Source organism: Eleutherodactylus coqui, chromosome 7 (genome assembly GCF_035609145.1).
Source record: "Eleutherodactylus coqui strain aEleCoq1 chromosome 7, aEleCoq1.hap1, whole genome shotgun sequence".
Taxonomy (NCBI): domain Eukaryota; kingdom Metazoa; phylum Chordata; class Amphibia; order Anura; family Eleutherodactylidae; genus Eleutherodactylus; species Eleutherodactylus coqui.
This window is the reverse complement of record NC_089843.1, coordinates 44,221,196-44,249,071: the sequence shown is the minus strand read 5'-3', so window position 1 is coordinate 44,249,071 and position 27,876 is coordinate 44,221,196. Positions and strand designations below refer to the sequence as shown.

Below are 27,876 nucleotides of genomic sequence, written 5' to 3'. Positions count from 1 at the left end.
TGGAATGAGAGTCTGGCCCCCATTGTGTGGCAAATGGTAGTGCAAGCTTAAAGATTGCTTTTCAAAGTATGTCTTTGGGTTTCAAATTAGTTAGTTCTTATAGGCCGAGCTTTCACCACAACATCACTGCATGTGATCAAAAGTTTTCTATTTATTGATTGACAGGCAGCAGTTTTTATAGAGGCACATACTTTGATTACAATAATTCAAATTTATTATAATTAATTTATTACCATTGGTTGATAAAACATAAACACAATATGAATATGCAAGATAAGGAAATTGACATCTAAAATGCCAAACAAACGCAGCGCAAGTGCAGTGGAATCATACACGATTTGCTTCTTAGAACACAAAAGTACAGTAATGGTAAACAATAAAATTTTTAGTATAAATATTTATGAACATGTGTGAACAAAACAGGACAGGTCATCTTGACCCACCAGCCAGTCTGAATGCTACATAGCTATTTCCTGCAGCTCTGGTCTCAGTTATTCACTCAAGGCTTTTTGAGTAACTATTTAATATCTATAAATCCTAAAAAAGAGAAGAAACTATTAGAATGAAAAGAGGCATACAAGATCACTACCTGATACAAAATGGCTATGCGTAGGACAGAACATTGAGTCATATTCATTTCACCAACACATCTACAAGTGCTAATAGAGTAATTTGATAAGATTTGTCATGAGACAGCACCTTTAAATGCTCATGCAGGAGGCATTTTAGCAGTGGTCCCAGTCTTTGGTTATCTTGCTGTTGTGAAAACACAACTCACCCTATAGCCATGTTGTCATTGAGCAATTATGGTAAAACACCAGATAACAAAATTAGTTTCTCTACATTTGATGAGTGTGGCTCTGGTTTAAACCATAAACCTATTTGAATGGTAGATGAGTGCAGACAGGACCGGTGCCCTGGATTGGATGCTGGATGGGGGAGGGGCACCATTGCTACTATTAGCAATAGTTTGTAAAATTTGACTAGTAACAGGAATACACATGAGGGGACCTGTGATCCAACAAAAAGAAAGAAAGGCTGACTACTAAATGGACTGCTGTACTGCACATTAGTGCTGTCCATGTTGTTGCAAAACTGGATCTGTGTACTGACAAAAAGCTCATCCCTGCATTATCTACTGCTATTAATGGCTTGACATTTCTATAAGTAGGGATCTAAAAAAATCCTTAACATACATTATATACTGGAGTCAGTGGTAGTATAAATTCCACCTTCAATGAAACATCTGAATATATTATAGGCTTAGACCACTGGCAGCAGTATATGTATTGCCTGCTGTAGGTCTTGGTGCATGAGTCAGCTCATAGGCCGCTCTATTGCATCCAAGGGCATCAGCATTATTATTGGAGCATAGCAAACAAGGACCCTAGTAGAGATTTTGTATTAGGGTACAGGAGCTTCAAGTTAAGCCTCTTGGTGTCCCTCATGCTTCAATTTCAGCAGATTTCAACAGTTGCAAAGATAGGTGATGAACAGGGGTTCCTTCCTGATACAATGTTCAGAATTTTAGACATAAATTATGATGGAAACCCTGGACATAAGGGGAAACACAATGCGAACAGGCCTTTAGAATTGAATGTTTGAGTTATTCTTGGAATGAAACAAACATTCTTCATACGGCACCTACTGAAAGGGTTAATATAAATAGCTAATTGTGGAACACTATTTATTAGATGTGAAGCATAATTAATGTTCATTACATTGAATTATATTCTATAGCAAGAGCAGCAGATAATAGCAGATAACCTGCACAGAAATACATTCATGGCAATTAAGCTTCTTGGTTCTACGGCTCCCTAACTTTATGGGCAACAATAAACACCACTGCTTTATAGTCTGTAGCGTCAGAGATCATTTCTCTATCAAATTTCTCATAGTGCTTAATTTGAAAACCTTCCTCAACTATTACTTTTCCATAGAAATTCTCATCACAAGGTAAGATGTGAAACTTGTCTTCTCCGATGTTAAGGAAAGTGGCATTGATATCTGCAACTACTATGAGATATCCCCCCAGATTAATTACATTGGAAAGTTTCTTTAGGCATCTTCTGTAATCATCATGATTCTTGCTGATATATTCCAGAAACCATATACTTGTGGCAATGTCAGCTCTTGGCAGTGATAGTGCATCTGCAGGATTATCTTCACTAAGGTTATATTTCAAAATCTTTGTTTTCCCTCTTAGACTTTCTTCATCACTTTCACTGTAAGACATAAACATTTGAAAACAGATGATTAGTACTTAGTGAATAGCATATTTCTAGAAGATACTTCTGACATTTTCTACATAAAGGAAAGAACACATGGGTGCATGTGCTAATGCGCTCGCCACTACGGAGCGTATTTACGCATAAACAGTTTTTATTTTCAAACTATTCAAACTCTGTGCTATTGCGTGCTAATTTGAAAAAAATGTGAATATAGGTCCTGCCTTAAGGGGTTGTCACGCGCCGAAACGGGTTTTTTTTTTTTCAACCCCCCCCCCCGTTCGGCGCGAGACAACCCCGATGCAGGGACCTAAAGAAAGCTTACCAGAGCGCTTACCTTAATCCCCGCGCTCCGGTGACTTCTATACTTACCGGTGAAGATGGCTGCCGGGATCCTCTTCCTCCGTGGACCGCAGCTCTTCTGTGCGGTCCATTGCCGATTCCAGCCTCCTGATTGGCTGGAATCGGCACGTGACGGGGCGGAGCTACACGGAGCTACACGGAGCCCCATAGAGAACAGGAGAAGACCTGGACTGCGCAAGCGCGTCTAATTTGGCCATTAGGCCATTTTAGACGGCGAAAATTAGACGGCAACCATGGAGACGAGGACGCCAGCAGCGGAGCAGGTAAGTATAAAACTTTTTATAACTTCTGTATGGCTCATAATTAATGCACAATGTATATTACAAAGTGCATTAATATGGCCATACAGAAGTGTATACCCCCACTTGCTGCCGCGGGACAACCCCTTTAACGTTCTCTCATGTGGTATTAACTATATGCAGGAAAGACAGGGCAAGTTCTTTTCTTGTACTATTAGGTCACCTGCACATGGGTGTAAATTCCACGGCGGGACTTCCAGCAGAATTTCCGCCTGTGGCCTCTGCGATAGGATTGCATTACTAAACGCAATCCTAGGCAGACGGCCGCGATTTGTCTGCGTGTGAAAACAAATTGCGGCATGCTCTATTTCTGTGCAGGTCTCGCAAAGGTTTGCACAGAAATGTCAGTGAAGAGCACCGGTGCCTCTTTACGCATGCGCTGGCTGGCCGGCAGCCGACACACAGTGCAGAGAAGACAACGCCGGTAGCGGGTAAGCCACAGGCCTCTGCAGGGGCATGGGACGCATCCCTCTGTGAGAATTCTCGCAGCGAGATCCAACCCGGCCGTCTGCAGGCGGCCTTGATCTGTGAGAATCCCAATGGAGAAATGAAACCATTGAAATCAATGGTTTTGTTTTGTCCTGTTAAGTGGCCATGATTATGACAGCCGCACAGCGGGGCTAAAACACACCCATGTGTTTGAGACCTAAAAAAAACATTTTCTACACCAGTATTAACCATTTCCCGCTATATGATATACATTTACGTCATGCAGTGTCAGGGTATATCTAAAGAGAGTTTGTGGGGTGACCTCTCTTGATATGGTGTGGGTGCCAGCTGTTTATTACAGCTGACACCAGCGGGCAATAGCTACAATCAGCCACGTGGCTGATCGCAGCTAATATCCCTTTAAATGCCACTGTCAATTCTGACAGTGGCATTTATATCTCCCAAAAGATGTTCGGGTCTCCCATACACACCCTCCATGATGAGATCGCAGGGAGACATGCAGGTGTGATGGTAGCCGGGGACCTTTTGCCTTATCAAACTGTCTATCAAGCCATTCCCGTGGGGTGACTTGATAGACTGCCTGTTAGATTGCAGTATGATTTAATGCCATGGCATTACATCATACTGCAGGAGTGATCAAAGAATCGCATGTTGTGGTCTCCTAAGGGAACTAAAAAAAGTAAAAATCCAATCAATAAAGTTTTACTAATTGTGAAAAAAAAGTATTAAAAGTTTAAATCCCTCCTTTTGCCATATCTATACTAAAAAAATATAAATCAAAACTGTAAAACAAAAATACATTTTAGTATCGCTGCATTCATAAAAGTCTGATCTATCAAAGTACTTCATTATTTACCCCGCACAGTGATCGCCGTCTTAAAAAAAAAAAAAAAAAAAGAATGCCAGAAATGCACTTTTGCAGTTACTCTGTCTCTCAGGAAAAATGCAATAAAAAGTGATCAAAAAGTCCTATGTAATTTTAACATAGTACCAACGTAAGCTACAGAATGTCCTGCAAAAAATGAGCCCTTGCACAACTACATTGACAGAAAAATAAAAGAGTAACTGCGTGCAGAAGATGGCGGAAGAAATTTAAAAAAATTAAATGTCTTTGAAAAAAAATAAAAGCAGTTCAAAATATAAACCCCCAGCAGCACTCAATTCAATGGCCCATGTCCTGCGAAAATACAAGCCAGATGATGTCTCGCCTCAACAGGCCAGATCCAGGCCTGCTCCACTCACCCAGTAATCCATATAATAAGAGGCAGCATCCATGGCAGAAATCGGATAAAAGGGAATTTTATTCCATCATGGTTCCAACATCCAATACAGAAAATGGAATTAGCAGCAATAAAAGCAGTACAGCAAAGAACAAAAAAAACCCTATTTGTTTGGTATCGTAATAATCGTACTGACCCATAGAATAAAGTTATTATATCATTTTTGCTGCAGTTTGTGCGCCGTAGAAACAAGACGCATTGAAAGATGGCGGAATGTCTTTTTTTTCATTTTACTCGACTTCAATTTTTTTTACGTTTTTCAGTACATTATATGGTACATTAAATAACACCATTGAAAAATATAACTTGTCCCGCAAAAGGCAAGCCCTCACACAGCGACGTCAATGGATAAATAAAGGAGTTACTTTATTTTTAAAAGGGGGGAGAAAAAAAACGAACATGAAAAAAAAGGGCTGCATCATTAAGGAGTTAATCCACAGAGCCTTTTGTTGGAGTATAATGTGCCAACGTTATTGAGAGGTGTGTGCCTCTTAACAAATTTGGTGCATTTTTGGCTGTCCTTGAGTCAAAAACTGTAATCTACACCTACTGTGACTAAATTTAGATTTGTGACAATTTCAAGTGTAAGCCCTATTAAATCTTTCAGTTTGTAGGAGCAATGCCCTGCAGAGTCTGGCATGCAAGTTGTTTGTTTGCCGTGGTGGTGGAGAGGGAAACAATTTTGCACAAATGTGAGGTTTGTGCAAAGTTAGGTGTGGCTTAGGTTGTGAGCCACGATAGAAGCCCTAGAATCTTGCAGTAGAACAAGCTGAGTGTAGCTTGAGAGTATAGCTATGAGAAGCCCTTGAGCTTAGGTCAAAACCAGAAGTGCCCAGTCAGTCTGACCCTCATAGCTATGAGAGCTCTGGTGATGAGCCTGCTGTGTTACTGAACGAGTGGAAGTCCACCATTTAAACACAGTGATAGGTGCGGGATGGATGGCCGAGTGAGAAGCTCCTTCACAGTGGCATCTTCTAAGACCCTTTTCAGCGGCTAGCAGCCGACAAAGATGGAGGAAAACGGCTAAGAGCGAGGAAGTCAGCTGCAAGGTACAACCCGACCGAGCAGAGGACAAGACGACATGCTGTCATTCAATAGCTGAGAGCTGCCTCTGATTGGTCCCTGTGCTCAGCCAATCAGAGGCAGCACTTACTTACCTATTCATGAATTCATGAATTCATGAATTGGTGAGTGAGAGCTGCCTCTGATTGGTGAGGGCTGTGACCAATCAGAGGCAGCCCATTCAGCAGGCGGGGATTTTAAACTACTACACAGAGCAGTTCAGGAGAACTGCTGGCCGGACGCGGCTGAACTCCGGCTGCAGAGAAGAGGTGAGTATCCTTTTTTTTTTTTTTTTTTACTTACACATTTTAGGATGGTTTTCAGGGAAGGGTTTATATTTTTAAGCCCTTCCCGAAAATTCATCCCACGCTCGCCGGCACCCCATTGCTTTCAATGGAGCCGGCTGTATTACCGGCTCCATTGAATTCAATGGGTGAACATCGTTCTTCTCTGCTACCGCCGTAACAGCTGTGGCAGAGGAGAACGATCTTTAAGTATATGTTCTCAATGGGGTCGGCGCTGCTGCCGCCGGCCCCGTTGAGCGCATATATAGAACACAGCGATACGCAGATAGGCGTGTTCTGCAAATCATTGTGTCCTATAATTGATCGCACATCTGCATAAAAAGCGAACATGTGACCCATCCTATTGGGATGCATTTGGTCTATAGATCTCCAGATCGCAAGCGCGTCTTCAGATCGGACCAAAAAACGGTCTCAACCTTTTGCGAGATAATTAAAATTTACTGGAATATCCAGTGAACAGTTTTTTTCCCATATTTCCCTTGCTATCCCCCCTCCCCCTCCTTTAATTCCTACATATACCTCCCAAAGGGGCAGACCTGAAATTATTGCTGTATGGCTAAAATTGTATTTTCTTTGTCTAACGCATTGCTTCTCTCTCCTAGAATAATAATAATAATATTCCTGTGATTGGCCTGACTCGACATTCGGTCGCTGACTGGCTTAAGTTTTTCTGATTCAGCGTGGGGGATCTACATTGTACCTTGTTCAATGTAAGAGGCCTCAACTTGCAATTAGAAAGGCACAATGTCATCCTTCTTTTAAAAAGGTATGGCACAAAGGTTCTTCTCTTACAGGAGACACGTTTTAAAAAAGGCAAATGCCTATCTTTGTCAGGAAGACATTTTACTTCTATTCCACAAAACCCTTAATTTCATATGCCAGGCTCAATATGCAGATGGGGTGGGTAGAATCCTTTTCGTAAAAGGATCTATTAATTATATGAAAATGACTATAGCTAATTTATACACCCCCAATGTTGACCAGATCCCTTGGATAACCAAACAATTAGAAGTTCTCAAACACTTTGCAGTTGGGCATATAATACTTGTGGGGGATCTAAATGTAATCTTACACCCTCTGCTTGACTCCTCTGTGGTCGCTGTCAGATATTACAGATCAAGTTGAAGAGGCTCAATCGCTGTTTACAGGACTTGGGTGTCGTAGATGCTTGGCGTTTTTTGCACCCCTCTACAAAAGACTACACCTTCTTCTCCCAGGTCCACTCCTCTTATCAGAGATTGCACTACTTATTTGTATCCTCTGGCCTCCTAGCTAGAGATGAGCGAACGCGTTCGTCCGAGCTTGATATTCGTGCGAATATTAGGGTGTTCGGGATGTTCGTTATTCGTAACGAACACCATGCGGTGTTCTGGTTACTTTCACTTCCTTCCCTGAGACGTTAGCGCGCTTTTCTGGCCAATTGAAAGACAGGGAAGGCATTACAACTTCCCCCTGCAACGTTTAAGCCCTATACCACCCCCCTGCTGTGAGTGGCTGGCGAGATCAGGTGTCACCCGAACATAAAAGTCGGCCCCTCCCGCGGTTCGCCTCAGATGCGGTGTGAGTTAGATGAGGGACAGTGCTGTTTATACCGGAGCTGCTGTAGGGAAAGAATTGGTAGTTAGTGTAGGCTTCAAGACCCCCCAAAGGTCCTTATTAGGGCCACTGATAGCTGTGTGTTGGCTGCTGTTAGCAGTGGCATTTTTTTTTTTCTCAAAATCGGCTCTGCAGAGCGTTGCACCTGGCATTAGGGACAGAAGTGCTGCATAGGCAGGGAGAGTGTTAGGAGTGAGTGTAGCCTTCAAGAACCTCAACGGTCCTTTCTAGGGCCATATTTATCCGTGTGCAGTACTGTCCAGGCTGCTGTTAGCTGTGCTGCATTTTTTTTGGGCTTCTCAAAATCGCCTCTGCAGAGCATTCCACCCTCCATTGATACTGCAGGGAAAGAATTGTATAGGCAGGGCCACAACACAGTTATTATTCATAGAATATACGCAGTGCTGCCTTTTGGTGGAAAAACAAGTGGAAACAAATCTATTTGTCCAGCCTCTGTCCGTCCTAACGCCTGTGGACACGTGTGAGCTGCGTGAAAAACATTGCTAAATCATACGCACCCAGCTACGCTTTACTGCTGGCTTCGCCATTTGCTTTCCTTAATTGGGAAAAAAAATACCTGCTCTGCCAGAGTTATAATAACTCTGCTACCCTCACGTTCTGTGACACATAAGCAGGGACACAGCACAGTTATTAAACTTCTCATGTTCATTGAATATACGCAGTGCTGCCTTTTGGTGGGAAAAAACTGAAAACAAATCTATTTGTCCAGCCTCTGTCCGTCCTAACGCCTGTGGACACGTGTGAGCTGCGTGAAAAACATTGCTAAATCATACGCACCCAGCTACGCTTTACTGCTGGCTTCGCCATTTGCTTTCCTTAATTGGGAAAAAAAATACCTGCTCTGCCAGAGTTATAATAACTCTGCTACCCTCACGTTCTGTGACACATAAGCAGGGACACAGCACAGTTATTAAACTTAGATTATTCATTCACTAGAGGCAGTGGGGCCTTTCGTTTTCCCAAAAGGGCAAAAATTATATTTGGCCTGCAGTCTTGCGCCAATTTATTTCCTGCCTGTTAAATCAAATCACTGGTAATACAGCATGCTGAGGGGTAGGGGTAGGCCTAGAGGACGTGGACGCGGCCGAGGACGCGGAGGGCCAAGTCAGGGTGTGGGCACAGGCCGAGCTCCTGATCCCGGTGTGTCGCAGCCGACTGCTGCGCGATTAGGAGAGAGGCACGTTTCTGGCGTCCCCACATTCATCGCCCAATTAATGGGTCCACGCGGGAGACGGTTATTAGAAAATGAGCAGTGTGAGCAGGTCCTGTCCTGGATGGCAGAAAGTGCTTCGAGCAACCTATCGTCAACACGCAGTTCTGCGCCGTCCACTGCTGCAAATCCGAATCCTCTGTCTGCTGCTCCTCCTTCCTCCCAGCCTCCTCACTCCACTACAATGACACCTGCTCAGGAGCGGGAACACTCCCAGGAACTGTTCTCGGGCCCCTGCTCAGATTGGGCAGCAGCGGTTCCTCTCCCACCAGAGGAGTTTATAGTCACTGATGCCCAACCATTCGAAAGTTCCCGGGGTCCGGGGGATGAGGCTGGGGACTTCCGCCAACTGTCTCAACAACTTTCTGTGGGTGAGGAGGACGATGACGATCATACACAGTTGTCTTGCAGTGAGGTAGTAGTAAGGGCAGTAAGTCCGAGGGAGCAGCGCACAGAGGATTCGGAGGAAGAGCAGCAGGACGATGAGGTGACTGACCCCACCTGGTGTGCAACGCTTACTCAGGAGGACAGGTCTTCAGAGGGGGAGTCAAGGGCATCAGCAGGGCAGGTTGCAAGAGGCAGTGCGGTGGCCGGGGCCAGGGGTAGAGGCAGGGCCAGACCGAATAATCCACCAAGTGTTTCCCAAAGCGCCCCCTCGCGCCATGCCACCCTGCAGAGGCCAAGGTGCTCTAAGGTCTGGCAGTTTTTCACAGAGACGCCTGACGACCGACGAACAGTGGTGTGCAACCTTTGTTGCGCAAAGCTCAGCCGGGGAGCCAACACCAACAGCCTCACCACCACCACCATGCGCAGGCATATGATGGCCAAGCACCCCACAAGGTGGGACGAAGGCCGTTCACCGCCTCCGGTTTGCACCCCTGCCTCTCCCCCTGTGCCCCAACCTGCCACTGAGATGCAACCCCCCTCTCAGGACACAGGCACGACCGTCTCATGGCCTGCACCCACACCCTCACCTCCGCTGTCCTCGGCCCCATCCACCAATGTCTCGCACCGCACAGTCCAGCCGTCGCTAGCGCAACTGTTGGAGCGCAAGCGCAAGTACGCCGCCACGCACCCGCACGCTCAAACGTTAACCGTCCGCATCGCAAAATTCATCAGCCTTGAGATGCTGCCGTATAGGGTTGTGGAAACGGAGTCCTTCAAAAGTATCATGGAGGCGGCGGCCCCGCGCTACTCAGTTCCCAGTCGCCACTACTTTTCCCGATGTGCCGTCCCAGCCCTGCACGACCACGTCTCCCGCAACATTGTACGCGCCCTCACCAACGTGGTTACTGCCACGGTCCACTTAACTACGGACACGTGGACAAGCACAGGCGGGCAGGGCCACTACATCTCCCTGACGGCACATTGGGTGAATTTAGTGGAGGCTGGGACAGAGTCAGAGCCTGGGACCGCTCACGTCCTACCCACCCCCAGAATTGCGGGCCCCAGCTCGGTGCTGGTATCTGCGGAGGTGTATGCTTCCTCCACTAAAGCACCCTCCTCCTCCTCCTCCTCCTCTGTCTCGCAATCAAGATGTGTTAGCAGCAGCATGTCGCCAGCAGTCGGTGTCGCGCGGTGTGGCAGCACAGCGGTGGGCAAGCGTCAGCAGGCCGTGCTGAAACTACTCAGCTTAGGCGATAAGAGGCACACGGCCCACGAACTGCTGCAGGGTCTGACACAGCAGACCGACCGCTGGCTTGCGCCGCTGAGCCTCCAACCGGGCATGGTCGTGTGTGACAACGGCCGTAACCTGGTGGCGGCTCTGCAGCTCGGCAGCCTCACGCACGTGCCATGCCTGGCCCACGTCTTTAATTTGGTGGTTCAGCGCTTTCTGAAAAGCTACCCACGCTTGTCAGACCTGCTCGTAAAGGCGCGCCGGCTCTGCACACATTTCCGCAAGTCCCACACGGACGCTGCCACCCTGCGCACCCTGCAACATCACTTTAAGCTGCCAGTGCACCGACTGCTGTGCGACGTGCCCACACGGTGGAACTCTACGCTCCACATGTTGGCCAGGCTCTATGAACAACGTAGAGCTATAGTCGAATACCAACTCCAACATGGGCGGCGCAGTGGGAGTCAGCCTCCTCAATTCCTTTCAGAAGAGTGGGCCTGGTTGGCAGACATCTGCCATGTCCTTGGTAATTTTGAGGAGTCTACCCAGGTGGTGAGCGGCGATGCTACAATCATTAGCGTCACCATTCCTCTGCTATGCATCTTGAGAAATTCCCTGCAAACCATAAAGGCAGCTGCTTTGCGCTCGGAAACGGGGGCGGGGGAAGACAGTATGCCGCTGGATAGTCAGGGCACCCTCCTGTCTATTTCTCAGCGCGTACAGGAGGAGGAGGAGGAGCATGAGGAGGATGAGGGGGAAGAGACAGCTTGGGCCGCTGCTGACGGTACACCGGCTGATTGCCTGTCATCCTTTCAGCGTGTATGGCCTGAGGAGGAGGAGGAGGAGGAGGAGGAGGATCCTGAAAGTGATCTTCCTAGTGAGGACAGCCATGTGTTGCGTACTGGTACCCTGGCACACATGGCTGACTTCATGTTAGGATGCCTTTCTCGTGACCCTCGCGTTGCACGCATTCTGGCCACGACGGATTACTGGGTGTACACACTGCTCGATCCACGGTATAAGGAGAACCTGCCCACTCTGATTACCGAAGAGGAAAGGGGTTCGAGAGTGTTGCTATACCACAGGACCCTTGCGGACAAGCTGATGGTAAAATTCCCAGCCGACAGCGCTAGTGGCAGAAGGCGCAGTTCCGAGGGCCATGTTGCAGGGGATGTGCGTAGATCGAGCAGCATGTACATCCCAGGCAGTGCAACAGTCTTTAAGGGCCTGGCCAGCTTTATGGCTCCCCACCAAGACTGTGTCACCGCTCCCCAGTCACGGCTGAGTCGGCGGGAGCACTGTAAAAGGATGGTGAGGGAGTACGTAGCGGATCGCACGACCATCCTTGGTGACGCCTCTGCCCCCTACAACTACTGGGTGTCGAAGCTGGACACGTGGCCTGAACTAGCCCTGTATGCCCTTGAGGTGCTTGCTTGTCCTGCGGCTAGCGTCTTGTCGGAAAGGGTGTTTAGTGCGGCTGGGGGAATCATCACAGATAAGCGTAGCCGCTTGTCAACCGACAGTGCCGACAGGCTAACACTCATCAAGATGAACAAAGGCTGGATTTCCCCAGACTTCTGTTCTCCACCAGCGGACAGCAGCGATACCTAAGCAATACGTTGGCTGCACCCGCGGATGGAAGCTACGTTCTCTCTCACCATCCAAAACGGGGACATTTCTGCTTCATCAATCTGTGTCTAATATTCCTCCTCCTCCTCCTCCTGCTCCTCCTCCTGAAACCTCACGTAATCACGCTGAACGGGCAATTTTTCTTAGGGCCACAAGGCTCACTCAAATAATTTTTCAGAACAATTTTTATAAGTTTCAATTAGCTTAAAAGCGTTGGAACTTTAACTTGAACCAATTTTTCGTTACACTGGGCTGCCTCCAGGCCTAGTTACCACTTAAGCCACATTAACCAAAGCGATTCACCTGCCATCTTGGTTGGGCATGGCCAATTTTTACTGAGGTACATTAGTACTGTTGGTACACCAATTTTTTGGGGCCCTCACCTACAGTGTAATCATAGTAATTTCTATGTTCTTCGCCTGCACTCATGGTACAGAAAGGTGTGTGGGGTTGGCCTACACTTTAGCTACATAAATGTCACTTGTGCCTTGGCTATACTAAGGCTACTGAAATGGAACTAAGACTGCGCTCCCGCTATACTGCTGCTTCAGAATTGTTACTGGGGCCTGTCTTGAGTGCTACTATTGCTTACATGGAACGAAGACTGCGCTCCCGCTATACTGCTGCTTCAGAATTGTTACTGGGGCCTGTCTTGAGTGCTACTATTGCTTACATGGAACGAAGACTGCGCTCCCGCTATACTGCTGCTTCAGAATTGTTACTGGGGCCTGTCTTGAGTGCTACTATTGCTTACATGGAACGAAGACTGCGCTCCCGCTATACTGCTGCTTCAGAATTGTTACTGGGGCCTGTCTTGAGTGCTACTATTGCTTACATGGAACGAAGACTGCGCTCCCGCTATACTGCTGCTTCAGAATTGTTACTGGGGCCTGTCTTGAGTGCTACTATTGCTTACATGGAACGAAGACTGCGCTCCCGCTATACTGCTGCTTCAGAATTGTTACTGGGGCCTGTCTTGAGTGCTACTATTGCTTACATGGAACGAAGACTGCGCTCCCGCTATACTGCTGCTTCAGAATTGTTACTGGGGCCTGTCTTGAGTGCTACTATTGCTTACATGGAACGGACACGTGGAGAGGACACGTAGTGCCTCAAAAACATCCCCCTCCTCCTCCAACAGGGAAAACATTGTTGGCAAATGCCTTTGCATTGGTTCGTCTGGTGGCAGTCCAAGAATTTCACCTTTACCGACACTACAAGAGAGCCCCCCCACCATCCCCCCGCCACGGCCCACTTAATCCTGGCCACATTCCGAAAACCAACAAAATACAACCGTGGTACTAGGTCCGCAGTCACCACCACATTACCACCAACGCGGTTACTGTTAAGGTGCATATTACCAGTCTGACTGGGGCATGCAGACACCTTGACAGAATGAATAGTGTGTGGCACATAGGTTCCCCATTGCTATGCCCACGTGTGCAGCTCCTGATGGCGGTGGCACAGGATTATATTTCTCATTGCTTCTGTACAGCATTGTGGGCTATCGCCCCGCCCCTATTAAAGAGGGTCGCTACCTAGCCGTGCCAACCCTGTGCAGTGTGTGCCTGCGGTCCCTCGTCGTGGCAGACGCACTTCTAAATAGACATGAGGGTGGTGTGGCATGAGGGCAGCTGAAGGCTGCGCAGGGACAGTTTGGTGTGCGCTGTGGGGGGGAGGGGGTGCGGTTGGGCAGCATGTAACACAGGAGAAGTGGCAGTGGAGTGTCATGCAGGCGGTGATTGTGCTTTGTTGGAGGTAGTGTGGTGCTTAGCAAAGGTATGCCATGCTAATGAGGGCTTTTCAGAAGTAAAAGTTGTTGGGGGGGGGGGGGCCCACTCTTGCCGCTATTGTGGCTTAATAGTGGGACCTGTGAACTTGAGATGCAGCCCAACATGTAGCCCCTCGCCTGCCCTATCCGTCACTGTGTCATTCCCATCACTTTCCTGAATTGCCCAGATTTTCACACATGAAAACCTTAGCGAGCATCGGCGAAATACAAAAATGTTCTGGTCGCCCATTGACTTCAATGGGGTTCGTTGTTCGAAACGAACCCTCGAGCATCACGGGAAGTTCGTTCCGAATAACGAACACCCGAACATTTTGGTGTTCGCTCATCTCTACTCCTAGCACTTCTAGATAAGGCTAACATAGACCCAATGACAGTCTCTGACCATGGCCCGTTACATGTTGACCTTCAACCCCTTCAGTCGAACCCACAAGAATGGAGATGTCAGCTTAATGCAGCACTATTAGACTCTTACAAGGAAAGGGAATGGCTCTCTAAACTCATTGACAAGTATTTCCACCTTAATGTTGGGGGGGGGGGGGGATTCTAGGATTCCTATGGTATGGGAAACCCACAGGGCCTTTGTGCGTGGCTTGTTGATAGCCCTAGGTTCCAGAACCAAGTATCTGTTGCAGAAAGATATTGATGATCAACTCCATCTAATAGCAAGATTAGAGCAGGCAGTGAAGCTCTCCCAAACAGAAATTAACCTAGAGAGGCTGACTGAGTTGAGGAGGGATTTGCGGCATTGCCTTGAATCCAAATTTAATAAGAAACATTTGTATCTGAAACATGTTGTGTATGCGCAGGGCAATAGGGGGAGCAAATTCATGTCCTCGTTAATTAAGAAAGCACAGGCAAAGAACATTATTAAATCCATCAAAACTCATGCGGGAAACTTGTTTACCTCTTCCACAGATATAGCCAATGAATTTCAGCAGTTTTATTCCCACTTGTATAATCTTAGAGAATATACAACACCACCCGAAGAATCGAAAACAAAAAAAACTGATAGACTCCTTTCTGCAAGTTCATCTTCACAAACTAAGTGACCTTAATGACCCCTCTCACACATTTAGAGGTTGAACACTTACTGGCTTCCTGTCCCCGGGGTAAAAGTCAACAAAGACAGCAAAGATCCTGAGCTGTGTGGTAGCTATAGGCAAATTTCTCTGATTAATTTTGATGTTAAACTCTGGGCCAAACTTTTATCCAAAAGATTTGAAAATGTAATCCCTGCACTGATAGATGGGGAACAGGCGGGGTTCATCGGGAAAAGGGAGGGCAGAAACAACTGTCGTGGGTTACTACATGCAGCTTGCTACACTTAGCACCATAATATTCCCCTTGCTTTCGTGAGAACTGATGCTGAAAAGGCGTTTGACAGCATCGACTGGTGCTACATGGAAAAAGTCCATTTTGACATGCCTGCAGCGTTTGTCTCTGCCATCTTCTCTCTATACATAAGGTACTATGCTAGACTGAAAATTAACGACATTCTATCTCCACCATTTGATATTAGGAATGGAAACTGACAGGGCTGCCCGCTATCCCCTACCCTCTTTACATTAGCATTGGAACCCCTCCTCCTGACCGTCAGACAGAACTCAGACATTAGGGAATAAATTGTGGTGACTTGCCACGGCCGCGTTCACGGACAACATTGTGTTTCTAATAGCAGATTAGGGAAGGGGCCTCCCTAAACTTATGTGGCTTCTAAAGACGTTTGGGTCAGTTTCCAACTTTAAGATTACTTTTTCAAAATCCACGGTACTAAATGTGTCCATTTCCAAGGCCCACTGTAGGGTCTTGAAATCTGGATCCCTTTTGTGTGGTCAGAGACATCAATAGATTATCTGGGAGTTAAACTAACAAAAAATTCAGAAGATTTGTATGCTTTCAACTTCCTACCCCTGCTAGACCAGGTTAAGAGTCTCCTGAGACCATATGACCTGTCTTCCATTTCATGGTTCGGCAGGAAAAATATTTTAAAATCTTATGTGCTTCCAACTATTTTGTATAAGATCTGGATGCTTACCATTCATCTCTTGGTGAGTTTCTTTAAGGCCCTCCAATCTGCTTTTTCTGGTTTTGTGTGGAGGCAGAGGAGACAGAAATTGGCCTACAGCTTGATGATTAAGAGAGGATCAGAGGACGGCATTGATCTCCCTAATGTTCATGACTTTTACTGTGCCTCCCAGTTGGGTTATTGGATGGATCAGGTTCAAGTTACTATACAGGATAAGTGAATGACATCACTGAATGGCTGTGATTGGCTCATCGAGCGCCGGCAGTGATTAGCTGCTGGTGCTCAATTAGCCAATCTCAGTGCGAACTTTGCTGGAGGGGGTATTCAAAGCCCTGTCACCAGAAAGAAGCTGGGATGGCAGACGGGGAGGACACTGCAGTAAGCCGCAGTGCCGCCGGAGACCATCACGAGGCATCCGGATGTCACGGACCAGGCGAGTTAAAGACCACCTCCTGCCAAAAAAAAGACACTGTATCTCTTTTGGGGAAAAAAATAATATAATACAGTACCTAATTTTTGGGGAAACACAGTATTAATAAACAAAACAGGCACAAAGACAGTGCAAAATGTTTTAGAGGTACACCTCTCGTTTTCCAAGCACAAATTCATTACAGTTAGGGTATACAGTAAGATATATATATAGTTTTCTATCACCTGGTTGCATGGGGGCAGAGTGGCTGCAATTACATCCATAAGTGAACGTGATCGCTGTGCCCTCCAGTGAAAAAGCACCAAATCCACTGGAGACCAAGTAATCTGTAGTATCCCAGATATCACACTGAATGGGACTGTGCAGCAATAATAATAATCTTTATATAGCGCCAACATGTTCTGCAGTGCTTTACAAATCAGGATATATGAGAATTCATTGAGGATACATAGAGTCTGCAAGACTCAAACACTTAATTATTCTTTATAAAAATAAATTGAAGAAAGTTTTTTTTTTCGTTTTTTAAACAAAAAGTAGTTATAATGATTCAAAATGAATTCATGAATGGGTGTGAATGAGGGCTGGCCTCTGATTGGTCAGGCTGTGACCATTCAGAGGCATCTTATTCAGCAGGCGGGGATTTTAAATCCCCGGCTGCTGGATACTACTCACAGCTGTTCAGAGCAGTTCAGGAGAACTGCAGCCTGCCGCGCTGAACTCCGTCTGCCGGCACCAGGTGAGTATATATATATTTTTTATTTTTACACATTTCTGGATGAATTGCAGGAAAGGGCTTATATATTTAACCCCTTTCCGACAATTCATCCCGCGATCGCCGGCAGCCCATTGCATTCAGTGGAGTCGGCTGTATTGACGGCTCCATTGAATTCAATGGGCAAACATCGTTCTTCTCTGTCACAGCTGTTACAGCTGTGGCAGAGAAGAAGGATTTGTCTTCTATATGTTCTCAATGGGGTTGGCGCTGCTGCCGCCGGCCCCATTGAGCGCATATAGAAAAGATTTCTCAGGGAAGAAAGTTAAAGTAACCCGAACATCCGAACATCGTGTGGTGTTCGTTATGAATAACGAACATCCCGAACACCCTAATATTCGCCCGAGCATCAAGCTCGGACGAGTACGTTCGCTCATCTCTAATAGAGATGTGTTCATTAATAGCTATTCCTCAAATTTTGTTAATAAGTCCCATTTCTGACCTACATTCAGTACATTATAGCAACAGGCTAGCAAACATTTTGACAGGTTGAAATGCATATCACAACTAGTGGGTTGCCATACATACGCAAATATAGCATTGACATCTCCAAACACAGTACTATGAAATCATTACAATTTTTTAAAACTGGTCATCTTTTGCCTCTCAGCTTGTGAAATGTTAAGCCAAGAGGAAAGGTAAGAAATGACACCTTTGTATCTCCTATAGGAGGGACTAATAAAATGTGAACAAAGCCTCATACTTTTCTTTCCTAGTAAATCCACCCCTTTGTCTCAAAAGCTTGCCTAAAGAGCAGCATAAAATGTATTAAAACTGCAAGTATGAATCTAGCCAAAAGGGGTTCTTATCTCATTAAGATGGCTCCCTAAAATATGGACTCCCAAGAACTCCAGCAGAATCAACATATGGACAACCCCTATAAATAAAAAACTGAAAAATCTCTGTAGGTTGGTTCACACCGTTTTTTAAAATTACTTTTTGAGTGGAATTTTTGGTCTGTTTTTTCCCAGGCAAAAAGCTGCAGTGCCAGATTTTAGCTGGTCAACAGAGAGCTATTAAATATGCCACAACTTCTTTTTTGGTTTTTTTATTTTAATTTGGCACACAAGTTTTGAATCAGTGGATTTTATTTTTAAATCCCTCCGGTGTCTGGTTTGGCATTTCTGTCTGGCATTTTTCCACAGGCTTCTCTACAGCACATGGAAGAAGCCAGTAAAACAGATGTACCAGTTTGGAGCCACAAAAAAGGGTGTAAAGGAAGACAAAAATACTTATAACACGCTAGGTGAAAGTGGACAGGATACAGAATACCTGTTTTCTTTTAACTCTTTTAAGAATTCTGTGACACGAGACCAATCAAAGGCATTGGGAGTTTTATTCTTCCAGTTTTCAAGTTCCTTCACACCAGCATCATTTGATTGCAGTAATGTAATCTCCTGTACAAAGTCATTCATCGCAAGAATAGGAACAATTATCGGAGCAATGCAGAAACCATTCACGGATTTCCCAGTAACTTTACCTATGACCGAAGGCAGAGAAATCCAGTAAATATGTAACAATCAACACTTATTTACAAAATCAACAAGTTCTCTCAGACCTTCTCTTATTTTTGCAGAAGAGAGATAAAAAGCTTCACATGGTGCAAAAATCCAGATAAAGAATACTCAAAGACAAGATGACTTAACCTAAATACTTCTCATTTATTTTGTGCCTAGCAAAATAAATACAGATTTCGAGGAAGTGAAACTGATATAAACAGAGTGTATATATTCAACCAATATCATACAATATATCATACATGTACTATTTCCCTATTCTTGAAAAAACAAAAACAAAAAAAAACCTGGATTGAATTTATTAAAGTGAATAGAGTCTGTGTGGAGCCACTGGGAAATAAATCTGTCATGGCAGTCAGGAGATTCATAATGCTATTCTAAACAGAGGCTTATCTACATGGCATTTACTTTGGGGATTATTTCTTTTTTTTTTAGGGGGATGCAGAATAACAAAGAAAGGGTTACTTACTTATCACCTGCCACTCCAGTGCCAGATTTACATTGCTATGTGCCAGTCTGTATTTACAGGGTTACAGCACTAATGTGCCATTGACAACAGGTGACTGCTGTAGTTAATCACTGCCTTCAAGGGTACACCACTGAGACCAGAGATTGGCTGTCTCTGTAACTTATTGTCAATGTGAAGCCCCCACTGCAACCCTGTAAACAGAGACCAGTGTATGGTATTGAATATTTGGTGCTTAAGTGAGAGGAAAGTCAACTGGTAACTATTTGTTATTTTGCAGAATGCTCACCCTTGCCTCAATGTTGTCTGATCTAAGATATGCCCTTTAAAGGTTTACCCCATTTTATTAAAAGTCTCACATAAAAATAAGCTAATCACAGTGACCTACTTTTTTGACTCCCGGTGATCAAATGTAATCTGTAGAGCAGTAACTGTTCAATGACCCTGCAGCACCACCACAGGGGAAATGAAGAATTGCACGTTACTCATTGAAATCAATGTTTTTATCTTTGTAATGAAAAGACATACTGAGTCTACCATAGAGAAATATATGCTGTTTGTAGCTGCTTCCCATTCCCAAGTCATGGAGGTCCTGAATTGAGAACTCCCTTCTATTACCAAAAATTCACTAATGTAGCAATGGGAAATTGGTTTTCTAAATCAGATGTCTTCATACAAAAATAACTCCCCAAACCGTAAATTACCGAAAGAGTAGAGACAACGGGCTTAGTACAAGTTCAATTTGTCCAGCTCTAGTTACTGAACGACTATCACTCCAGTGTTTATGCACCCAGCCGTTGTCCCATATATAGCCCCACTTAATTGCATTTGCACATTTAAAAAAAAATTATTCTTGTACGAAATAGTTGAACCTATAAATGTCATGTATGATATAATGTCATATCTTCACTGTTCTATCCAAATAATTGTCAGAATGAGAAAAATATCTCAGCGCTCAAGGATAAGGGTACTAATTGATGAAGAGTGTAGCGAATGGTATGGTAATAGACTTACTTCACGGAGGCGTCCGTGCCCAGGCGTCTCCAATCCCAGCAGATATATAAAACAAAATCCTTCGGCAATAGCAATCGGTTCCACGTATTTAATAACAACGATTGTAGACGCGTTTCGGCCAATAAAATCATCTGGCCTTCATCAAGTACAAGGTATAATACAAAAGACATACAGTATTTATAACAATAAAACAAATAGGTAATTACCTCCTCATGTGATGTGTGGAGTGATGTCCCATTCTGCAGATGGTCGCGTTGTTCACGTCTGGGCGCCGCGTGATGACGCGCCGGTTTCTCTTCATGTGTTATGTTACAAGAATGGGACATCACTCCACACATCACATGAGGAGGTAATTACCTATTTATTTTATTGTTATAAATACTGTATGTCTTTTGTATTATACCTTGTACTTGATGAAGGCCAGATGATCTTATTGGCCGAAACGCGTCTACAATCGTTGTTAATAAATACGTGGAACCGATTGCTATTGCCGAAGGATTTTGTTTTGTATATCGGCTGGGATTGGAGGCGTCTGGGCACGGACGCCTCCGTGAAGTAAGTCTATTACGGAGGCGGAGCCTAGCTACCGAGAGTGATGGCTGCATAGAGAGTGTGCTCCCTCACTACGGCACTGATTACAGGCACTTATCAGCAGCCAACATGTCCAAAATAGGAAGACACAGCAAGGAAAGAGGAGGGGAACATTCCCTGACACCGCGCCTGGCCCGGGGACAATCCGATCTCCAGAAATATCTGAAGGAAAAGACAACCAGGTCCCCCCATGCTACAAGTAAGATGGGGCCAGCAGCTGCAGCTGCACTGTGCACAGCGCGGGAAGATGACTCTGACTCAGAGGGAGAAGAAGAGGGACCTCTATCCAGGAGCTTTATGAAGTCTCTACTTACCAAAACGATGAGCCCAGTCCTGGCAGAACTTGCTGAAATAAAAGAAGAGGTGAGGCATATGGGGAGGAGGGTAGAGGAGCTAGAGGGAGCATCAGCCATAGTCACATCACATGCTCTGAGTATGGCCGACATCTTAAAGGAGCAGCACCTGCAAATAAATAAAATGCTTCTTATGCAAGAGGACTTGGAAAACCGCAATCGGCGGAACAATTTGCGCATTAAGGGTTTACCAGAGTCGTGGGCACCTGATGTTCTCAAGAAAGTGCTGTTAGAAATATTTGCAGATCTGGTCGGATCTGAAAAAGCTGGTGCTATCAATATTGAAAGAGCACACAGGGCCCTGAGGCCACAACCAGCTGCTGCAGAACCTCCCAGAGACATAGTATGTAAACTGCTTGCATTCTCGGATACAGCGGCCATTTTAGAAGCTGCCCGCAATCGCAAAAATCTACAGTATGAGAGCTCGCCCATACAGATTTTTCAGGACCTTGCACCAGCAACTCTGGCCAAGCGCAGGCTTTTGAAACCGCTTCTGGATGAACTGAGAGCAAAAAACATCAAATACGCCTGGCTCTATCCTTTTGGTTTGGGCATTAATTATAAAGGCAAGAGAATTAATATACGATCACCAGAGGACTTAAGAGAATGCTGGCCCCACTTAGGTCTGGACCCTATCGAGTTACCCAATTGGCTCCCTCTGCCGGATCTCCCGTCACTGCCTCATCTTCCGACACCAGAAAATTGGCGCACAGTGAGTCACGCCAAATCCCCGAAAAGCAAGCAAAAAAAGAAAAATAGAGAAGAGGAATCAACAAGAGACACCTGAACACTTAAGTATGGACTCTATAAAACCTCCACTCTGTATCGGAAGATGCATTTGGCGTTGAGTGTCGCTGAAATATTTAGCCCCTAGGGTCGATACTACCCTAATGGACCCTCACACAGTTCCAGGACTTATTTCCTCAAATCTTGAATGTTTTTCATGTTTCTCATGTTTCTTTCTTCCTTAAGAAAGTGCCTGTATTGTGCCCCTCTAGTTAGGCGAAACTTCATTAATAACAGTTTTTTGGCACATACGCCGCCTCCATTATACGTTTGAGCTCTGACTGTTACGAGAGCCCAGTCGTATACACCTGTAGATAAGAGTGTATTGCTTGATTGAAGTTATCTTCTGGTAACCTACTCTGCACCTATCTACTTAACCGCATTTATTTCTATTTTGTTGTTACATCATTTACCTCTGTTTCTGTTCTTTTTCCTTCCCCTTTCCTCTCTAATTTACCCTTCCCCCACCCTATATCTCTAGATACCTTATCTGACGAGAACAAATAACAGCTCGCCTGCAAGCCAGCTCCCATTGTGTCCTTTTCCATATATTGAGATTAATTTATATCTGTACCGTATCATCTATACATCTAGGCACCTTAGCGGGTGAACGACCGGGGCGAGTGTCGACAATGGAGGCAATACGTGTCACCTCGTTCAATGTCCGGGGTCTCAACCTACCACAGAAGAGATCGTCTGTCCTACAACTCCTGAAAAGGTATAATTCCAAAATTGTTTTATTACAAGAAACACATTACAAAGGAGACAAGTGTTGGCCCCTCCCGGGGAAACACTTTACATCAAATTTCCACAATTCACATCCCACCTCTGCTTCAAAAGGTGTGTCCACCTTCATACATAAATCCATCCAATTCTCACTCAAGGCCAAGTACTCAGACGAAATGGGGAGAGTCCTATTCTTAAAAGGCTCTATTAACAATTCCACCTTAACAATAGCAAATCTGTATGCCCCAAACACAAACCAAGTGAATTGGTTGATTACCCAATTAGAGATCTTGAGAGAGTTTGCGGAGGGCCAGGTCATTCTGGGAGGGGACTGGAACATTACATTGAATCCCAAATTAGATTCCTCCTCAAACAGATCCAGAATCCCACAGAAACAGATAAGGAGATTGAATAATGCCCTACATGAAATGGGAGTCGTGGACGCATGGCGCTCCCTGAACCCCTCAACAAGAGACTACTCACACTACTCCCAAGTGCATTCTTCATTCCAAAGAATTGATTTTATTTTTGTTTCTGGCGATTTACTAACTAAAGTTCTAAAAGCTAAGATAGACCCAATTACGGTATCGGACCACGCCCCCATTCACATTAATATCCTAATTAGAGGAGACGGTCCCAGAGAATGGAGGTGGCGGCTCAATCCTTTCCTTTTAGACTCCGAAATTGAGAGGTGCAACCTCTCTGATATGATAGAAGAATATTTTCAGATTAATAACGACGGATCTACAAAGTTACCGGTGGCATGGGAGGCACATAAGGCCTATGTACGGGGACTTCTGATTTCCCTGGGCTCGAGAAGTAAAAAAAAGCAACAAGCCGAGGTGGACAAGCTTCTGTCACAGATAGCTAGAATAGAACGAGAGACAAAGCTCTCTCATATAACAAACAAACTAGATGAACTGACAGAACTAAGACGCTCATTAAAAAATTTGTTGGAATTAAGATACAACAAAAAACTCCTCCACCTGAAACATATAGCCTATGCCCATGGCAACAAGGGCAGTAGGTTCATGTCGGCGATCCTCAAAAAATCACGCGCCAAAAACGCTATCGTAGCTATCAGAGACCAAGCCGGCAAAAAGCTCACATCGTCCCAGGGGATAGCGGAGGTCTTTCAACAATTTTACACGGACCTTTACAATTTGAAAGATCAACATTCCCAGTCACCACATAGTAACAAAAGAGAAAAAATAGACGCATTCTTAAATAATACCAAACTACCAAAATTGGATGAAGATGCGAGGCTCTTACTATTAGAACCAATAACTACACAGGAAGTGGAGGATATTATAGCAAACAGCCCCACGGGAAAAAGTCCAGGCCCGGATGGTCTATCGATCGACTATTACAAAATCTTTAAGTCAATTCTAGCCCCAAAATTAAAAGACCTATTCAATGCTCTCCTTATGGGCGACACACTACCCAAACAGGCTCAAGAGGCCCACATTACTCTACTGCACAAAGAGGGAAAGGATCCGGAGATGTGTGGCAATTACAGACCCATATCTCTTATCAATGTGGATGTAAAGTTCTGGGCAAAACTCCTAGCCAACAGAATGGAAAGCCTAGTCCCCCTCTTAATAAACAGAGAACAAGCAGGCTTTATAAAAGGGAGAGAGGGGAGGGACAATTGCCTCAGAATATTACACGCAATCAGAGGCGCCCAAGCCCACGGCATTCCTGTCACCCTGATTGGGACTGACGCCGAAAAGGCTTTTGACAGGGTGAGCTGGCTTTACATGGAGAGGGTCCTAGCCCAATTTAACTTCCCTCCCAAGTTTATCTCGGCAATCTTTTCACTGTATCAAGACCCCCATGCAAGACTAAAAATTAATAATATTCTATCCCCACCCTTCAATATTCGCAATGGAACACGCCAGGGATGCCCGTTATCACCCACCCTCTTTGTATTGGCCCTGGAACCACTTCTGCAGGAGGTAAGACTGAACCCAGATATAAACGGCCTCAAAGCTGGATCCGACACTCTAACAACTGCTGCATTCGCAGATGACATTATGTTCATCATCTCGGACCCAGAAAAAGGAATACCCAACCTGGTTTCAGTCTTGAATCTCTTTGGAGAACTATCTAATTTCAAAATTAATTTCTCTAAGTCAACTATGCTCAATATCTCAGTTCCCCCAACAAGTTGCGACTCCCTGAAAGCCAGCTCACCCTTCAAATGGTCAGATTCCTACATAGAATACCTTGGGGTTAAGGTTACAAGGAGAACAGAAGACTTATATAATGCTAATTTCCAACCGCTCCTGACGCATATAAGAAACCTGCTACAAAAGTACGATATACCATTTCTTTCATGGTTCGGAAGAAAAAATATTATAAAATCCTACATTTTGCCTATAATACTATATAAAATCCGAATGCTCCCAATTGCATTACCTCAAACCTTTTTCAAAGCATTAAGAGCGACTTTTTCCAACTTTGTATGGAAGCAAAAAAGACCCCGCCTGGCATACAGCCTTATGATTAAAAGACGTGAAGAGGGGGGGATCGGGTTGCCGTGCGTCCACGACTTTTACCAGGCCACCCAAATTCAATACTGGATGGACCTGACTCATCCAACAAAAGACAAAATGTTATTCTCTTTAGCAACATTCTCACATGGTAGCTCTCTCCTAGAGGAATTATGGTTCCCCCGCAGACTCTCGTACAGGTCCAAAAGTTTTAATCCACTTATTAGAGGGCCCTGCGAAACGTGGGATAAACTGAAAACATCTTTGGCCCCCGAACCCTCTCCCATTACTCCACTGAGATTGGCCCAAAAATTGCTTAACATACCCACAGATTCAGCAACTAGGAGCCTGTGGGCAAAATTCAGGGACCTGCGAATATCAGACCTACAAGCTTTAGCACACAAAAAAACGCCCGAAATTATACAGGAATTAATTCCACAAACATCCCTATCCTTCCTACAAAGAATTCATATCGTCAAGGTCCTGGATGGTTTCAAGGAGAAATACAGATCTACTAGACCCGCTACTCCCTTCGAGAAATCAGTAACGGGGAACTCCCCGAGGAACAAGACAATCTCCTTCATAAGGAGAAACTTTATCTCGACACCAGTAGAATACAAACCAAACTTCCTAAATTCGTGGGAAAAAGAATTAAATATATCCCTATCCCCAACAGACATAAAAGTGATCCTACAAACATCACTCGGCCTATCTCAATGCATACTCTTACAGGAAAGCCATTACAAGCTCCTTGTACGTTGGTACAAGACCCCTCAATGGCTCTTCGCTTATAAGCTTGCTCCACACAACAGGTGTTGGAGATGCAACACTGAGGAAGGCTCATTTAAGCACATATGGTGGGAATGCACCAGGATAGCCCCCTTTTGGAAAGACATTGAAAAAGTACTACGGTCCCTCAAAACAGATCTGACAATCTCAGCGGAAATGATTTTCCTCTGGAAGCCATCCCGGGATTTTCATCCCAGAAAAGATAAATTAATCGCTTTTCTACTTGACGCAGCAAAAGCATTAATACCCACTAAATGGCTCCAAAGAGAACCCCCTACACTAAAACAGTGGCAAATGAAGGTGGACTCAATCTGCAACCTGGAGGAACTCTCTAGCTGGAATAGAGGCACACAAGAGGACTTTATTATCACATGGGACCCATGGAGGAAACTAAGACGGTAGACGCATCCCCCTCCCGCCCTATGGGGTGGAATGGGGACCAAGGCTGGTTGAGACCTCGGACATTGGGACTGGCTGGATCGCTCCTGGTAACGTCAACCCGACTCCGACGGGCCTTCTGTGGTGGACATCAGTGGGGTGAGCAGATGTCGTCGGCTTCTATATCCTCCTCCCCCTCCTTTTCCTTCCCTTCCCCTCGGACATACCCCCCCCCCCCCTCTTTTTCTCTTTTTCAAAAGGTTTAATTCAACAGTTAATATATAAGGATTAGACATAAGGGAAGATCTCCTTGCTAAAACAGTCCATCTTTCCGACGATCGGAGATCCGCAAATATGTGCATTATATTATGTTTATTGTCTAATGAAAATCTACCCCCTGTCAGGGGACATAACCTTGTATTGTTAAAAAATCTTAATAAAATCTGATTTACAAAAAAAAAAAAAAAGAAGTAAGTCTATTACCATACCATTCGCTACACTCTTCATCAATTGGTACCCTTATCCTTGAGCGCTGAGATATTTTTCTCTTTCTTTCCTTTACATTTTCTCCACCATTTATATGTCTGGAGCTTTCTCAAGTCGCTCTGCAGCATCATCATTACCTGTATGAATTTGGGTACACATCATCTTCACATCAGGATCTACATTCTTTTCCATTACTGCATCACTCCCTTTGATACAGTACTACCTATGGTCATCTGAACAGTGAGCGCCACCTACTTAATAATATTGCAATAATTGTCAGAATGATATCCTTCCTGAGTAATGACTTACAACAATGCCTGCTTGTACTTACCTGTAAGAAATGTTTTGTATATTGCTTGCATCGGATTTCTAGTTGATTCCTTAAAAAATGAGTCTGGAGTATGTGAAGAAAAGAAGCCCTCAAGCATTTTCCTGGTGATAATCTCATCAATATAGCAGATGTTTTTACAGCTGGAGTCCATGTTGCACTGTTTGTAACAGATCAGTCATGCTGGTAAATTAAGTTGACTTTTAAAGATCATTTAATGGGTCGCAACCCTCATACATTATACTTGTCTTTTGTGTTACTCGCTCTCACATGTCATACATACAAGCAGGATGTCAACAGGATACTTGGGATGACATTAGTATGCTGGTTTATTAGAGTAGAGATATGTGGGCTTTAGATGCAACATTTCTAGCTAAAAGTGATATCACAAGAAAAGTTCTGTTCTTCTTTAATAACCCATTAAGGACCAGGCGCTGTAAATTTTACGGCGCTTGGTCCTGGGCTTTAATCCAAGTCGATAGTAAAAATACGGTGGGAGATTAAAAGAATCAAGCAAAAGCAGGTCGGGTTGTCAGCTGTTAGTCACGCCTGAGAACCTGAAGGAAAAGGAAAAAGTGGTTAAAAACCTCTCCTTTTCCTGGTACATAGCGCTGAGCGCTCAATAAGCGCTATGTACTAAAAAGTGAAAGTGGAAGGGTTTCTTCCACTACTCGAGCTGATGGTCACATGACCTCCGGGATCCCCTCGCACTGCAGAGCTGCAGGGTCCTAGCATGCTAGGACCGTGATCAGCTCTGTCAGTGACTATTGTCACAACAGATGTTTTCCACTATACGGGCTCATGTCCACGGGCAAAATAAGAATTAAAATCCGCAGCGGATTTTAACTCTTCTCCTGCCCGCGGAT

At 44.9% G+C, this 27,876-nt stretch overlaps 1 protein-coding gene across 1 annotated transcript; it reads right to left on the bottom strand.

Annotated features, from left to right (window-relative positions):
• Nucleotides 1–242: 242 nt before the first annotated feature.
• Nucleotides 243–27,231, bottom strand: LOC136572411 (nicotinamide N-methyltransferase-like). The gene is made up of 3 exons (XM_066572950.1): nucleotides 27,014–27,231; nucleotides 18,354–18,561; nucleotides 243–2,225 (listed from the first exon to the last, which is right to left on the bottom strand). Exons 1-3 carry the CDS (start codon nucleotides 27,162–27,164, stop codon nucleotides 1,808–1,810), a joined length of 777 nt encoding a protein of 258 aa, XP_066429047.1. The 5' UTR covers nucleotides 27,165–27,231; the 3' UTR covers nucleotides 243–1,807.
• Between the last annotated feature and the right edge of the window lie 645 nt (nucleotides 27,232–27,876).